Genomic DNA, 17,314 nt, shown 5'->3' on the forward strand with positions numbered 1-17,314 from the left:
CCCCAGGAGGTTACCCATAAAGGATTGTGGCCCTTGAACTGAAAAAGTCCCCTTACCCTCTTGCTGTAGGAGGTCCAAAGTCCACTTACTGTGGGGTAGGGATGAGAGCAGAATACGGTGTACTTATGGATGATGCCATTCAGTTTTATGGGAGGGAGCCACGATACAAACACTGTGGAAGCCGAAGCTGCGGCTGCTTTAACTCCAGCGGGAGGACCTGGAACTGAAGGAGAAACATAGTTAGGATAGCAGGCAAAACCCATTGGTGTACACTGAACTGCACAGTGGGGCAAACTTAGCACGGCAACCATGGATTTAATTTGGGGGAGGAAAACATTGCCATGCCCCCCCCCATCAGTTGCATCACACCTACACACACCCAACCTGACGACTGTTTCAACTTCTCAGCATTTCCAGTCTCTCTCATGATTCTGCATTGAGCGAGTTTGTAAGAATGAGGCCTACCAGGCCCAGTCGCTGTGCCATCTTGGAGCAGGCACACGGTCCAGGCTGAATCCCCACCTTCTGCCATTAGAGTGTCTACAAATGCGGCAGTAGCCCCACAGGGCCACACTGGTGTCCCAAGCAGGTTTACATTGCTCTACTTGGCTGCAACCTTGGAAGAAAGCTCCACAGAACATAATGGGATTTGTTTCTTAAGTAGACATGTATAGGAGTGGTCTGTTAATCAGTCAGTGTCAATACATATAATGTTACAGAATTGCCATACAGCTGGTTGTTGTTTTTTTAGTTTATTTAAATGCTGCAAAGAACTTTTTCTCTCCACTTGAATTATGTACATAATCATACTTCAGCAAATCACCTTGAACCCATTGCTTGAAGAAACTCTGAACACCAGTTCCGAAGGCCAAGCTTTGATTAAGTATCCACATTTTAAATCTGCAATTAATTCTCTTGGCTCTGCTTAAAACCTAATGTGAGAATAAATGACTATATCTAGCCATACCTGTCTGCTAAAACCTTATAGGGAAGAATCTAATTCCTTTTGGTAATGAGTATACAGATTCACAAGAAACACACTACTTGACAATTCTCTGGTGTGTTTTTTAAAAAAATAGGCAGCTCATTACAAATTGCCTTTTGCCACTCCTAAGGAAGGCAGAAACCCGTTTCTTCTTGGTAATTAGTTGCCTGAAAAAGGGTGGTGGTTTATGATCTGCACAGGACATGTGGGCTTAAAAGTAATTGATTATCAAATTAAGCCTGAAGCCACAGGGAGCAGTTCTGATGGATGCAGCTTGTAGGCCTCAAATCCTTTTGAATTAGTCCAATCAATCTAGAGTTCTGGAACCAAGACAGGCACAGGAGAAATGTAGCTTATCCTTTGCCTTTGAATACTCTATAAAATGTATTCATTTCCATAATGTATGCACTTTGATGCACACTTTCCCCTAATATGTGCACTCTGTGCACATTATTTGGTTGGAGAACTGCATTGCAAAATTCAGAGAAATGTGATTCCCCCCCCCCCCAAAGATAACTTTGTTTCAGTTTGCACATGGGTTTGAGCTAATATGGATTAGGTAATTTCACATTACAGTGCAAACAAAACCAAATTTCTCTCCCATCCCTACTCTCATAATCATAATCAGCAGCTGTTCCTGTATTTCTGATAATCCTTAAATCTTCATACATTACCATGGCGGCAAGTTTGAGCTTTAAGTCTCCCTCACACAAAGTGCAGCAATCTGTGGTATAACATCCCAGCTGAAATATTTGTCGTGGCTTAGGAAAAAATGCTGAGGTACCTGAACAATTTCCACAACTCAACCACTAAAAACCTAACAAAACCGCCAATGTGTACTGAAATAATATAATCATACATTCTGACTTTCCTGGTGCATGCAATTATTACCAGTGGCATACTGAAAACAAGCAAATGATCATTAACTATTTTAGTCTGTTAAGACTTTGACGAACATGCAAAAAATGCATGAATGTGTGGGTACACTCTGAACAGAAGTTGTAATAGCAATGTTGTACTGTCTGGGCAGAAAAGTGTGGGGGGGGAGCAGGAAAGATGTGAACAGGGGGGAGGGAACGATGTAGAAAATACGTCTGTCACAGATAAATTCACAGATAAATTGATTTTAAAAAGAATGCCTCTGAATAATGATGTTTTCTCATGGGGAATTTGAGAAAGACGGAGTGACAGTGTGAAGAATGTGGGGGAGCATGGTGTGACAAAGGAGCAGATATGAGAGATGCACATTGCACATGCAGGCAGACGCAAGACACACAAATCAGGCAGGACTTAAGTGGAGACAATCCTAAAGCATGATAATAGGATGCAGGTGTCTGGCATGGAAAAAATGGCACGACACGAAGAAAACCGAATCTTCCTTGGGCATTCAAGCTGCAAAGAGTAGCTCTAAACTAGCTGTGGTTGTGTGTTTGGAAGGTTTTTCCCCACCTCTCTCACATCCCCACATGCATGCACAACTAATGAGTTCAAGTTTATTTTTTAAACATACACTATCTATATCTATATCATCTATATCTATCTATCTATCTATCTATCTATCTATCTATCTATCTATGAACACTAATAAATCAGCTGCAGGATAAAAGCAGCAATTAAAACAGTCCATCACAGGCTAAGACTTAAGAGCCTGGGAAATAAATATCAGGTCTTTGCCTGCCACCAGAAAGACATCAAAGTTAGCATCCGTGCAAACTTCTTAGGAGAGAGCATTCCTTACTTAAGCAGCACTCCACAACTGAGAAGCCCTTCTGTCCAGTTGCTAGCAATCTCACCTCAGATGGTGTAGGCGCCCCGGAGAAGACTACCTGAATGTCTAAGCAGGGTCTTATTGGAATAAGCGGCACTTCAGGTACCAATGCTGCTAGCCATGTAGGTTTCTATTAAGCACTTTCAAGTCTGCCTTGCAGTGGAAGGAGCCAGTGTTGTTGTTTCAGCACCACCAATCTGTGCTTCCTTTGCCTAGTCCCAGTTGACAGGCTATATTTTGTACTAGTTTACATAGCAAACCAGGGTTGTCTCCTGTGCCGGGTGCAGCTCTGCACACTCCTTGTCCGCAGTGCATCCAAGAAGCTCAAGGAAGCAAATAGAAAGCTGGGATTCTATCTATGCAGTGGAGTTCTGGTGGGACTTTCCTATGGGATACACACTTTTATGGTAGATGCAAGGAGCAGCCAGATGCAGCACATACACAGCCTATGGTGAACTGAGCACCATTACATAGGAAGAAAAGCCTGAAGGAACTAATTCAAAGGAACTAAGATTCAAACAGGTGTAAATTGGTGCCATTTACTAGATTGCACTGGTTTTCACCAGGTATGGATCTGGCTCCATGAGTCTGTCTATTAAGGAACACAGATTCATTGTTTTAATTAAGATTTTATAATGCATCATTTCTAATGAATGCAATCATTCAACCCCCATGCCATCAAATACAACAGCCTGTGAAAATGCAATTTAAGCCTAGAGTGTGGAGAGAAAATGAGTGTGTCTATTTAAATTTTAATGATCAGTGAAATAAGTCCTCAGGTGGAAAGGCACTTGGCTAATAAGTAACTCCATTTATAGTTTAGAAGGAACTCCAACCAAAGGGGGATAAATGAATCCCATTTTTTTTAAATATAAAAAACGCAGCCAGAAATTTATGCTGCAATTTTTAATGTGCCATGAACATCTTGGACAGAAACAATATTTTTTTCCCTTGCAGGCTTCTGCAGAGAAAGAACTAAATCATGCAAACTTTAAAAAGAACCCTCATTTTGTATTCATAGTCAGAACTGTTTCTTTTACATAAATTCAAGTGGATTCATGCTTGACCTCTGGTGTCTAAAATCAAGTACTGAGCAAGATAAGAAATGCAAATGCAACCATGCATAGCTTTTGGACTCTTTCCCTTACTTATTGGGTTTACCCTTTTTTATATTAGGGGAAAATTGTGGGTCCCCTCCCCCCCCCAGAGCCATAGCTAGGTGATCTTGCACCCCCTAGCCATGAACAAATTAGCTCTTCTTTCAGCCTCTCCTCCAACACCCCCCTCCACCCATTCAATTCACCCTCTATTTAAAACCATTTCTTACGAGGCAATAATTGATATATTTATGGACATATTTTTAGCCAATTTTGTGCCCCCTCCATCGCCTGCCCCCCTGGCGGGGGCCCACCTCACCACTCCCTAGCTACAGCCTTGCCCCCTCCCCCGCACATTTATGCCTTCTCTGTATAAGCCTCATTTGCATAAAAAGCACATGCTGAAATGCTCTGTGATAAGTTGCTCAGAAGGAAAGTGAGTAAAGTCCCCTGATAGGATGTAGTCTGCCCTGCATTTTCTAAGGAAAATATTCCACTGATGCCAAAAATTAACTGTGAAGTTAATCCAAGACGGATGTTCACAGGCAATGCACATATAATGCAGAACTGGAATACATCCAGAGTTTGTCAATTCCACACACATGGCGAAAGAGAGAGAGAGAGAGAGAGAGAGAGAGAGAGAGAGAGAGAATATCTTCCATTTCCAAACCACCATGACAATTTAGCCCATATCAATGAGATCAGAATGTGCTGCAGGCAGAGAACGCCAATGAGCAGGCTGAAATGTGCCAGAAGGTGCCTGCAGAGCACAGGATAGATTTAATGAAACCAATGCAGATGGGCCAAGCAGCCAAGCTGTGCCAGATTGTCAGCAAGGAGAAAAATACAGTGACCAACATTTTAAAAACAGGATCTAGGGATGCTGCACAATATAATGTGTGGTCGACTTTCTTCTTCTTCCACATTGGGCTATCTTACCAAGCTATTTTAAGTCCTTAAAAATAGATCTGGGTGAGCTTATCAAAGCTACATTCAGATTAATAGGCAAATTATCTGATTTTTTCCCCCTCCTAAAAAATAAACTGGGGAGGGGGGACTCACTGCATTAACATGTGCGCAGCCTGGCTAACATCATGAAAGGGATGTTACCATCCCAGGGGATAATGGGAGATGTAGTTCTTTTGAGGGCTGTGGCAACACGCCTCGGCTCCTGTAGGGTTTCTACATTCTGATGACATTCTTTGTCTGTACAACAAAATCTACCCTGTGCATTGTTCCTGGATCCAATGACTTCACTCTATTCTAATCTGATCTTGCCTCTAAGGGCCAATCTCCCCTAAGAAAGACCCCAAGATCTTGTGGAAGATCTACTCAAAATGAATGCCTACTTGTCCATCAATAGGTGCCACTGGCACTTCAGTTATAGTTTTCTATGCATGTATGAAGTGCTATGAAAACCTGGGCAATTTACATTAACTGTTCCATTTTCCAATGGCTACCAAGAATGTTTCTCTTCTTACCATCTTCTTTTGTGCGTGTAAAAATTTGCTCACTCCTGACCCCGTCTCCAGCTCGTGTAAATGCCAGCACCTGGATGCTATAGTTGGTGTACTTTTCCAAACCATCAAGCTCTAATGAGGGCTGCGTAGTGGTAACATTTTTAATTTCTCCCAGCTCTATGGAGCAGAAAATTAAATTGAGTTAGTGACAGCAGTGTTCTATTCACATCGAGCGGTCATTATACTGTGGCGAGACTATGAAAGAAATTGTTGGATTAAAATATGTAACTATGGCAGGAATAAAGTTGGCTGTAATTATTAAATAAACATGCTAAATGCCCATACTGTGCATTTAATATCAAATATGGAAATGTCTTACAGAGAAAAACAGACCTGCAAATACACTTTGAAATTAATAAAGTGCTATTTTTTACCATAGGCATGTTTTCTAAAAATAATAATAATAATAATAATCAGGATTAGATAATATTATGAAATTGCATTATATTTTACTGATTTTCAAAACTCAATAATGGCAGTGTAGGAAGCTAAGTAAATGAAACATGGGCATCATATAAAAAGGATTATAGAAAGATTTATTGAGTGAGATCAATAAGTTATCTAGAAAGTATTACATTACATTTATTTATGTTATTGAATTTTTTTTACTACCCTTAAACTAGAGATGGCAAAGGCAGCGTATTTCAGAATAACTTAAAACAATCCACTAAAATATACATTTAAAAAAACCTTGTCATTTCTAGGTTCAACAGAAACTGATATTGAAATATCATATTCCCAGGAAGGCTGCATAAACAGGTGAGATTTAGTAATCAACAAAATACCGATACTGTGAGCATGTGGCAGATTACGAAGGAAGTGGAAACCATAACAGGGTGCTAAGAGAGGACACTAATATCTGTTTAATGCACAGTCTATTTCATTGGTAGTTTAGCACCTGGGTTGTATCAGAGAATATTAGTGAAGCTTTCAAAATCTTCCCCAGATTTCAGAGTTCTTTATTACCTGATCTTGTTTCTGGAGTAGAAATGATGTATTAAGATTTATTCACTGATTCTCCATTGATGTGATTGTATGTATGGCTGTATTAAGATTCTTTCACTGCAGTGTTTACCAATCCATAGGAACACATGTATGCATCAACAAAACACTGCACAAAAAGAATATGACTACAATCATTATACCACCACATCAAGACTACTATTTTTTGTTGCTGCTGCAGTGTTTTATCAATAAGTATGTCCACATCAGCAGCTCAAAACTGCAGCAAACGGTGTGGTCCTCTGTTCCAGAATTCTGTTTAGAAATTATCTTAGGTAACTCTGAATGAAAGAGGAGTAGAACACAGGACAGAGTGGATTCATGGCATACTAAAAATCTAAATTGCAGTTGTGGAATAACCTCATTCTGAAAAAGTATTATATGCTGCTGGGAAAGATCTAAGCTTGACAAGCAAGAGTACTTACCTCCATCCAAAAGATTAGCCCAGTATATCACCCTAAATCCCTGTAGAATTCCATTGAGAGCATCTTTGGCTAGTGTAGACCAGGTAATAGAGATGGTTTCAGGTGATGTAGCAATTGCTTGGACGTTTTCTGGTGGGGAACTGGGAACTGAAATTAGATAGTTTAACTTTTAATCATGACAGATTTTGGGGAAATTATTACTTTAAAGAAAAACCCCAATATGTACAATATTGTGTTCCTTTGATGTGTTTTCAGCAGAAAAGAACACTGGGAAGAATATTAACAAGAATCGCTTTGTAAAACAATGCAAAACTTGTATGGCTTTAACAGGCGTCTAGACATATTCCTGGTGGATAAGGCTTTGACTGATTCCTAACTATGATGGCTATGTTCTACCTCCAGAGTTGTAGATGGTGTGCCTCTGAAATTAAGTTGCTAGGAATCACAAATGGGGAGAGTGCTGTTGCGCTCATGTCCAGTTGGTGTTTTTTCCAGAGGCATCTTGTGTGATCCAGCAGGGCTCTCTTCTTATATTCTTAATGCAGATGAGTTGGAAGTATGGATTATGGTGGAAATTTGACCGAAGAACCTCCAATTATTATCATGAAGGTACTCTGTGCATTTTCCATAAAGGAACTGCAAAGAACTGCTGTCATCATGGGTCACAGATCATTATCACTCCTCAACCACTGCTACCTCTATCAAGGCACTCTAACCAATATGGCAGAATGCATGTATACTCTAAAAGAGCAAACTGTTTCTTTAATCCACTAGTCTGAACTAACAACATAGTTTCATTCAGTATTAACTGAACCAACATTTATCCGAAGAGAGTTAGCCAAGACATTTTCTGATAAAGCCCCCACACTGATACCATCACTTAGAAAATATTCAGACTCTCTCTCTCTCTCCCCCCACCTTTCCACCACTTGCAAACAGGGTGGAGGGTGTGGGGAGGCCATTTGTGCTCAGCCTTTTTGCACACGTAACAATAGTGCCAGATTGTGGTTATGCTTAATATTTAAACAAAATGGTGGCCAATTTATAAATAAATTTATAAATAGATGGAGAGTATCAATAACGTCTGAACTTTTTTTTCTTTAAGAAATTAAGAGATGTCTAATTAACAAGAAAAGAGAGCTAAAAATGATTTTCAATGCAATGCCCATAGCAAAGATATTGCATGTATGGGGCTCCCATCACTAACAGTGGTCCATGACAGCTTGGGGTCTCTTAAGTCAGCAATAGGCAATCTCAGCTGTATGCAGATTGTCTCAGCGGGAACATTGCTCATATCTGTAAATCTTTCACTACATAGAGTAATTTCTCATTCAGGCAAGACACAAAGACTTGGCAGAGCATCACTAAAAATATTGCCGAGAATCTCTCAGCAGTATGCTGAAAAACAAATATTCATCCATGAAGGGCATCATAATTCCATAAAGCTTTATTGAAGGAAGCATTCATAAATTTAAAACCTTCTTATTATTTAATTATCATACCCAGGAACCTCATCTCACATGTTATTACTTGGTAATTATTTTAAGAGTCTTCTGACTACTTAAAACAACTGAGAACCCAGTCATATGAGTGCATGGTTTTAAACTATTTACTTAGCTGACTGAATAATCTCCTTTTCCCACAAGAGGGCACTCTGTTGTTGCTTTACTTTGAAATACACCACACATCATTCTTAGAAAGTGTCATGTATTAGGGAAGTCAGCTAATTTCAGATTTTATTGCTGTGCTCTGAACCTCACTATATGAGGCTGGATGCCAGAAAGTTGTGTGTGCCGCAGCCAGCATAGCCAACAGTCAGGGTTCATAAGAGCTGTAGTTCAAAACATCTGGAGGACATTGGGTTAGAGAAGGCTGCCTTAAAGAAATTTGCCAACTCCCAAGGCAACGAGGCCTCCATTTTAATATTAACCTTTCTCTATAGCTCAGGTCAGGTTACAACACATAAACCGGCATTAAAGCAAATACATTTTCTAAAAATATAAAGCATCAACTGATAATACCATGCAGGATCAACCACATTAATATATTATTTTATTACTTATTAAATTTGTATAACACCCTTCCTCATAGGGCAGTTTACAATATAAAAGCACAAAAATACATACCATAATAACAAACAAAAACAATACCCTGTTCAGTTTAAAAGGCCATAGATTGTTTAATTAGCCAAAGACCTGGGAGAAGAGGAATATGTGACTTTTGCATGCTTGCTTACTACTTACCATCTTCAAGAGTGGTTGTGATAATTTCCTGAGAAGATGGTCCAATTCCTGCTCGATTGCATGCCTGTACGACCATGCCATATTGAGTGAATTTTTTCAGGTTATCTAAAGTATAAACTTCGCTGTCTCCGGTGGTATCAATACTGATGATGTTGAACTGAAAATTCCCCCCTGCACTGTATTCTCGATAACCAATCTGGTATCCACGAATAATTCCGTTTTGCAGGTGTTTCTTTGGAGCCTAAGGATGGTATGAATAGCACGCACTTTGAACATCATGTTGAACATCATCGTGTTAAGTTAGAAGCTGAGAGAAATCTCCACTCCCAAAGGCTAAAAATCAAGGCCAAATTATTGGTTTGCTCTAGGTTTACAATGATGATGATTAAATGAAGGATGTGAAGCTAGGGTTCTGCAACTGATGCTAGTAGCAGTGGATATAAAACTTAACTTCAGGCATGCAAGTAGAACAGAAAACCTAGTTTTGTCATCTGAAAAGTGACAGGTGGATCCACCCCTCTTCACTACAAGTCTTGCCTTTAATGTAAATTTTATATGTCTTCATATAATTTTATATTAATGTTTGTTAAAGTTTGTTCTAGGATCATGTATGACCCATGTTAAATGACAGTCTCATTGTCCTTGACCTGACAGAGCAGATTTCAAGTCTCCCCATCCAAAAGTGTGGGTACCAGTTTGTCATATACAAGGGGGCAGGGCTATCCATCATTCTTTGGGCAAAAAAAAGGGGGGGGTATTATGCTATCTCAGCCCCCAGTTGCAACAATTTGGGGCTGTCTCCCCATTACTGAGCCCCACATGCCTCTGCAATGCCTCTGTCACAGAGGCATTTTTAGGACCAGAGACTGTATGTTTTACCTTGAACAAGTTAATCAAATTCTCTGTGGAAGATGAGCAGGGAGAGCACAACAACCAAGAGCATCATAAGCCTAAACAGTGCTATATCTTTGCAGCTGCAATACAATAAACCTAGTTTGCCCTTGCAATGACAATGAACGAAGCGTAGGCTTTTCTTTATGAAGCCTTGGGAAACAGGGTTTTTTTAAAAAAAATAATAATCTGTGTCATTACACCCACCTTCCCCGGTTTCATTGGCATGCCGAGCAACACAATGATGGGCATGTATCTTGTTCAAGGATCATTAATAAACCCGTTGCCTAGGGTATAACAGCCACAGGAAGTAGAGGCTTGCTGTACTTATAGCCCACCCGCCTCAAACAAGAACTGAAAATCTGGCTCATAAAGAGCATTATAGTGCAGAGCTTCAGTGCCATGTCTCTAAAAATGTTGCCTCATGGGACAAATTGATTTTCACTATAGTTTGCAGAAAAACTCAACGCAAAAAGTATCCTAAAATATTCAGTTACAAACTTTCCCCCTGCACTGCAGCTGTATTTCTGATAATAAGATGTTCAAAAAGGCACAATCACAGGAACATATAATTGCATGCAAATTTAATTTGGCACACAATTACATTCAGCTGCAAAGTAATTTTTGAAAATTTAGCCACAAGCATTGTGTGTATAAATTCACCAAGCTATGCATCTCATTTTTGTGGGCTCATACCTCAGTAATATCATGACATACATCCCAGCACAGCCTATTTTCCCTTTCCCATTGTATGCTACTTACTTACCTTCCAGGTTACCCTGATGCTTTGCGAAGATATGGGCTCAAGTTGAACATCTTGAGGTGGTCCATCAGGAGCTGGTAAAAAAAGAAATAGGTGGATCAACATTCTAAGCTCGTCACTTTTGCTACAGAACATAATGTATCACACAATATTCATAACCTCAGAAATGCAAAGCATTTTTGTCAACGTGAAGCTCAAAACCTCAGTAACTGAAGCTCAGCTAGAATGTATACTGCAGATCAGGAAAAGTGCCACCAAGGCCAAGAGTATACCAGCAAGGTTAACAGTCAAGGAAGCTAGCAGAGGTAAGGAGTCTTCTTTCAGAAAATGGAAGTGTTGTCCAAAGGAGCAGAAGAAAGATGAATGCAAATTTTGGCAAAACAACAGCAATCAAGAATAGGATGCCAACTAGGTTGGCCATTGGCCTGAACCAGCAGGGTCCTTCTTGAGTTCTTATACCAAGCAATGAAGAGAGTAACTAAACAGAGAAATTATTCTATTTATTGAAGACTAACATTTCAGAGTCAAGCATAAGCACACAAATACTAGCCTTGCTGACAAACTCGGTTGTCATCTGATGAGAGGCTGAAGCATCTACGAGTGTGAAAAAACCAAGGGAGTGTTAAGGAGAAAAGAGAATTCGGATGAGAGGTAATGAGCTGGATAAGACAACAGAAATGAAATTAAGTAGGCAATTCTGGCTCGCTTAGGGTAAATGTTGCTCCTGTACCAGAACAAAAAATTATAATCTGTTTCATTTCCATTGAAGCATATTTATGAAGGGTTCAGTGGCAAATAATAGGAAAAGGCCCATATGCACCGAACAAGAAGAAGAAGAAGAAGAAGAAGAAGAAGAAGAAGAAGAAGAGGAAGAAGAGGAGGAGGAGGAAGAGGAGGAGTTTGGACTTGATATCCTGCCTTTCACTCCCCTTAAAGTGGCTAACATTCTCCTTTCCCTTCCTCCCCCACAACAAACACTCTGTGAGGTGAGTGGGGCTGAGAGACTTCAGAGAAGTGTGACTAGCCCAGGGTCACCCAGCAGCTGCATGTGGAGGAGCGGGAATGCGAACCCGGTTCACCAGATTACGAGTCCACCGCTCTTAACCACTATACCAGGCTCACTCCCTAGTGATGGAACACTGAATGTAGGTGGAAGGTCCAATCCACACACAATGTAATGGGCGCAGAAAGCCCCGTTGGCATCCCTGCGTCTTTCTGCAGAGAGCTGTTGCTGTTATAAGTGGAAGGGACATCCGAGAGCCAAGGAGTTAGCAGCAAATTAATGAAAAGGTTGTGCGTACTCTATAATTCTCCTCTTGCTGCAGGAGCCTTTTTTAGATGCTACCTTTGAAGAAAAGATTCTGGCAGCCTGAAGCCACAATAGCATACAATATGCAATGCACACCTTTGCCAGTGCGGTTTTACTCCCCCCCACCTTTCTGTTTAATATTGAATGATGTTATTTTTGTAAAGCCTTCATTACATTCCCTGCCCTCAGGCATCTCTTAGATGTTTGGGGATCCATACTCATTTAACACACCTGAGGTAAAAGTAAACTGAAATAAACTAAAATAACCAAAGGAAACAATGACAAATGGTGGCACTTCCCTTTACTGTGCATATTTTCCTCACTGATACCAACGGAACAAATATTGCGATGCCTCTGAAGCTTTGGTCTACCCTCCTCCAGTTTCACCCTGAGTAAATCAGCTGCTTTTGATGGCAGCTCCCTACAATTGACCTCACGCTCTGAACGGACAGCTTCATAATGAGAGCAAAAGAAAGGGTCAGTCGTCTCAAAACTAGGCCACGCAGCAAGGAATAGAAGATGACATTCAGGTTGCGCGTTGCTGGGGAAGCTAATCTGCAAATTAAGGTCAGTTGATTAACCTGGCATATTAATTTTCAGTTAAATGAAAACCCTCAGATAAGAAATACTAGGGTTGCCATATTTCAAGCAGAAAAGTTGTTCAGCTGTTTTTGGCAAAGTTGTTGAGATTGCCAAAAGTAGGCAAAAACGGCACTGCCAACATGAGCTGCCGTATGTTCAGATTTTCCTGGACATTTGCCCAATACAGTGGTACCTCGGGTTACAGATGCTTCGGGTTACAGATGCTTCAGGTTACAGACTCTGCTAAGCCAGAAATAGTACCTTGGGTTAAGAACTTTACCTCAGGATGAGAACAGAAATCATGCTCAGGCAGCGCGGCAGCAGCAGGAGGCCCCATTTGCTAAAGTGGCGCTTCAGGTTAAGAACAGTTTCAGGTTAAGAACAGACCTCCAGAACAAATTAAGTTCTTAACCCGAGGTACCACTGTACCTAAAATACTTCCCATATAGTAGCCCATTCTAAAACAGACAGCGTTTCACATTCTCATATTTAGATGCTCTACAGATGTTCTCCATTCTCATATCCAGATGTCTTCCTCAGACTGGTATTCCTCGCAGTCATTCCTGCACCTGAATGGACCCCTCTCCTATCTAAATCTTTGTAATCTTTCTGCTGACAGGAGACTTTCCTATTCAGACAGGCCTTTGGAAACTGGGCTGCTTTCAGAGCAATTTATATATTAATTGTTGGTTTAAATATGTTGTAATGTATTTTAATTATTGTTTTTAACTAGTTTGTTTTTATTATTCTGTATTTTATAACTGACATTTTAAAATGTTGTAAGCCTCCTGAAATTCCAACTTAGAAGAAAGGTTGGATAAGGCAAATAAAGTGACTCCATCATACCCCTGTCCCTGTACCCTGTGTCTCCAGAACACTGACTTCATTAAGGAATGTGGGGAATAAAGTTAACATTACAAATATGACCAAAAGAATCAAACTGTTTTCACACTCAGTCGCATCTCCTACTTAGGCTCTAGATTAGCATAGGCACTAAAATGCCAGAAGGTAATTGCTTTTGTTTGTTATTATAGTATGTATTTTTGTGTTTTTATATTGCAAACTGCCCTGCGATCTTCAGATGAAGGGTGGGATAAAAATTTAATAAATAATTAATAAAATTAATGCCATTTACTTTGGCGTTAATGCGCTCGGGAGCACAGCTTTAGGTATTTCAGTGATGTGGCCTTGTGTTTACAAACTCCTCCTTAGCCAAGACATTAAGGCAAAGTAGTCAAACAAAAAGATTAAACTGTCTTAAATAAAAGCACTATTAATTATGAACCATTGCTTATTTAAGGGGCTTTGCATGTGGGTTTAAATGCCTAATTTAAGGCATTTAAATTAGACTGCTAACTTAAAAAAAGATTACTGCATTATCTTAGGCTACTAAGGAATTATCTTTGTAGTCTATACAGCAATGTGTCACATACAGAGTCCCCTGACTCTTCAAAATGCCAAAAACACATACATCCAACAATGAATACAAGTTGAGGTTAGATTCAGTTAGGATCAATGTAGAACATACCTGCTTCATCTGTGGTAATCGTGAGTTCATTGCTGGCCTCGCTCTTGCCAATGCGATTTTTTGCATACATGCGGATGTTATAGGTGGAGGAAGCGTGGAGGTCAATGATCGTGGCCTGGTTCAGCTGTGGGGAAACATCTTTGGTTCTTTGCACAGAATCCCAGGAGTCTGTTTGAAGAAATTGTGGGAAAGTTAATTCATTTTCCTTCCTTCCTTCCTTGAAACATTGAACTAATAAGTTAGCAAGCAGCACTGCATTTCAAAGGTAAAAGAACACTGGTGAAATGAACATTAAATGAGGAAATAACCCAGCCCTTTTCAGGCATTAATGCTTTGATTTAACATGGGAGAAGGGTGTATGCAAAGTAGCCCCATCACCTAGCTTTTGTGTGAAAGTGCAACTGTGGGAACCTTCATACATACAACTGTATAAATATTACCTCAGTACAGACTGCCACACTGTTTGCTAGAGGATGGGGCTCCTCAGCACACCCCCAGGCCCATGTTTGAGTAACACAGGTAATATGAACAACAGGTTCAAAGAGAAACTTACATTTATTCTGCAGGGACATGAAACCCAAGGACAGCAATTTGTATAATGGCAGGGACCCCTCAGATGCCTCATGGAGGACTGCAAGCAGGGCTTGATGGTCACAGCTGTTTTCTATTGTCAATCTCTGTTTCATGCTAGACAGCTGAGGCTTCAACGAGTTTGGAATGCCATGAATTGTAGCCACTGACAGACATGTAATGCATTAAGTCATCCACTTCATTTTCAAAGTAATTTATACCAGAGAGGCTTACAATGGGCAACAACGTATTCCCTGGGTTTGTGATTATTGCCTTTGGTTCATCTCCTCCACAGCACTTATTTGTGTGTGCATGTGTGTGGCTTTGCATGTCTGTGCAGTTGTGTGTTTGTAAACCAAGTGGTTCTTGGTCATCTGCCCATCAGACTCAGAGAGAAGGGAGGGAAATGGAAAGGGGAGCAAAAGGGGCAAGCACAGGGGAACGGAAGAGGAGGAAAGCACCAACCTTCAAAACAGCAAACTTCAAACGCTACTATAAAAAATTGAAAAGCAGAAAGAGGCTGGCAGTCATTTCTGAAGATATAGCTCCAACATGACACACTCACATGTGTTCAGGAGCGTTTCTTTTGCATCAGTTCAGTTGCATGCCAATCCTATTGTGGCAACAACCCTTTGGCGAGTGATGGGAAGATGTGCAGCTATTTTCTCAGCCTAGACTGGCCTTTGCTTCCAGGAGCCCACAGGAAACTGGGGTGAGGCCAGTAATATTTCATGGTTATCTCACATAACGGTAAGTAGGCCTTTCACCAGTCATTGTAAAACATCTGTTTTATTTCATATGCCCAAAGCCCTTGGTTTCTAGCAAATGGAAGGTGAGCCACATAGAGGCACCAACTTCTCCAGCTGATTGAGGGGGCCTGATGTGACATCGTGCAGCATCCTGACATCACACACATGATGTCACAAGGAGCCAGGGGCGGAGTCAAAAGCCCTCTGAAAATTGTAGGGGCCCGGCTCCCTCAAAAAATACATCGGGGGGAGGGCAAAACTGTCTTGGACGCTAGCAGTCAGCACCTATGGAGCCACAAAGTTTCTATTCAGATCTTTAGAGAAAGAAGCAGAGGTCAGGGGTGATTTTGCTTTCTCTGTCCCTGCATTGATATCCTCAAGTATGTCATATGTACAGGCAGTGCTTTGGAGGGGGGGGGTCAAAAGTGAGGTACGGGTACTCATACACTGATAAAAGTGCAATAGCAACTGGCACAAAATGGTTGCCATGGGCGGCAAAACAGATAGGTGCCAGTACTCTATGCTGGTAAGCAGGTCTGTGCAGAGCTCGTCTGAGGCCCAGAGTGGGAGACTTGTTCTTGGCATGACAACCTCTGGCTGACTAGGCCCTCTGAGGTTTGGGGCAAGTGTACCCAGATACCCTGTGCTTCTGCATGGGCTTGCTGGTGAATGCTGTCACACACAAAAAGCCCAGGGGTCAATAAACATATCTCCAAGGCTTGAGAGACTTGGAAATCTTAGTATTTGATGATTTCTGAGGATCAGTGATTTGCTGAACAGGAAAGCAGAGAAATGCAGCTCCAGGTTTTTCCCCACAACAGTAGCTATGATGTCATCTGCAGGAGCAATATTTGCCAGCGTTGTAAGCTTGGGAAGAGAATCTGTAATCATTAATTTACATGGAGTCTTTCCTGCACTATTTTTAAAGACTTGTATATTAAATTTGTGTTAGAAAGTAACAACTGTACTGCAATTCAAAGCGAGCTTTCCCAAAATGTGCACCACCTGGGATATGTGTGTGTGTGCTTTTTTAGACTTTTTCTTAATCTAAACCCCAAAAGGCCAGCTTGGGGGCATAGCTATAGGGGCTTTAAATATGAGCTCCTGAATGTCAAATTTTTCCACTAAACCATTGCCAAACATCACCCTGAACATATGAGAACAATCTCTCAAACACGCTGATTGAAACCAAATAATAATTGGTGTCAGGGAAAAAGGCAGGTGTGGTTGTGTGAATCTCCTCTAATTTCTGTAATATGGAAGGAGAAATGTGGAAATAAGGGATTGTTTCAACTCTTTCATTCTTTTTTAAAAAAATAATATTTATTTCTTTTATAGATTACAAAAAGAGAGAAAAAAAAGCAAAAGAGAAAAAACAGAAGAAAAAACAAAGGAAAAAAACAAAGAGAGAGAGAAAAAAACCAAAACACAATACAATACAATATATAAACAATACAAAACACAACCTAAACTCAAAACTAGACACATTAAGCTAAACTAAACAAACCCCACTCCCCAAAACAAAAACAATTTAAAAACATACATCCTCTCTTTTCCATACTCTATCTTTCGTTCCCTTGTTTCCTCGACCTCCTCACACCTCCCTTTTTGTGTTCCACTTCTATTAATTGTTTCAGCAAATCCTTTTCATCTTTCTCCATTTTCTGTGATATTGTAAATAACGTATTATTTTAACCTTATTTTCCACTAAAACTAAATTACTTATATGTGCTTAACTCCTTATAACATTTCTGTTAAGCCCATAAAAAATAAAAAATAAAAAATCATTCCACCATTTTTCTATCACTCATTAGTTTTACCATAAGTCTATATAAAAACTTTAAATTTTCCAATCTTCTTCCACCATCTCCTCTCCCAGGTT

The 17,314-nt window shown here is 40.3% G+C and overlaps 1 protein-coding gene across 1 annotated transcript in view; it reads right to left on the reverse strand.

The window, feature by feature from the left end:
- DSCAM (DS cell adhesion molecule) overlaps positions 1 to 17,314 on the reverse strand; it is a 321,009-nt gene that overhangs the window by 69,564 nt on the left and 234,131 nt on the right. The window contains exons 15-20 of the mRNA XM_081004411.1: positions 14,114 to 14,281; positions 10,698 to 10,768; positions 9,041 to 9,281; positions 6,798 to 6,944; positions 5,332 to 5,487; positions 90 to 223 (exon numbers count right to left, since the gene is read on the reverse strand). Coding sequence (XP_080860537.1) covers positions 90 to 223; positions 5,332 to 5,487; positions 6,798 to 6,944; positions 9,041 to 9,281; positions 10,698 to 10,768; positions 14,114 to 14,281 — 917 coding nt within the window. The remainder of the gene's footprint in view (positions 1 to 89; positions 224 to 5,331; positions 5,488 to 6,797; positions 6,945 to 9,040; positions 9,282 to 10,697; positions 10,769 to 14,113; positions 14,282 to 17,314) is intronic.

Source organism: Podarcis pityusensis (assembly GCF_964106645.2).
Source record: "Podarcis pityusensis genome assembly, chromosome: 4".
Classification (NCBI taxonomy): domain Eukaryota; kingdom Metazoa; phylum Chordata; class Lepidosauria; order Squamata; family Lacertidae; genus Podarcis; species Podarcis pityusensis.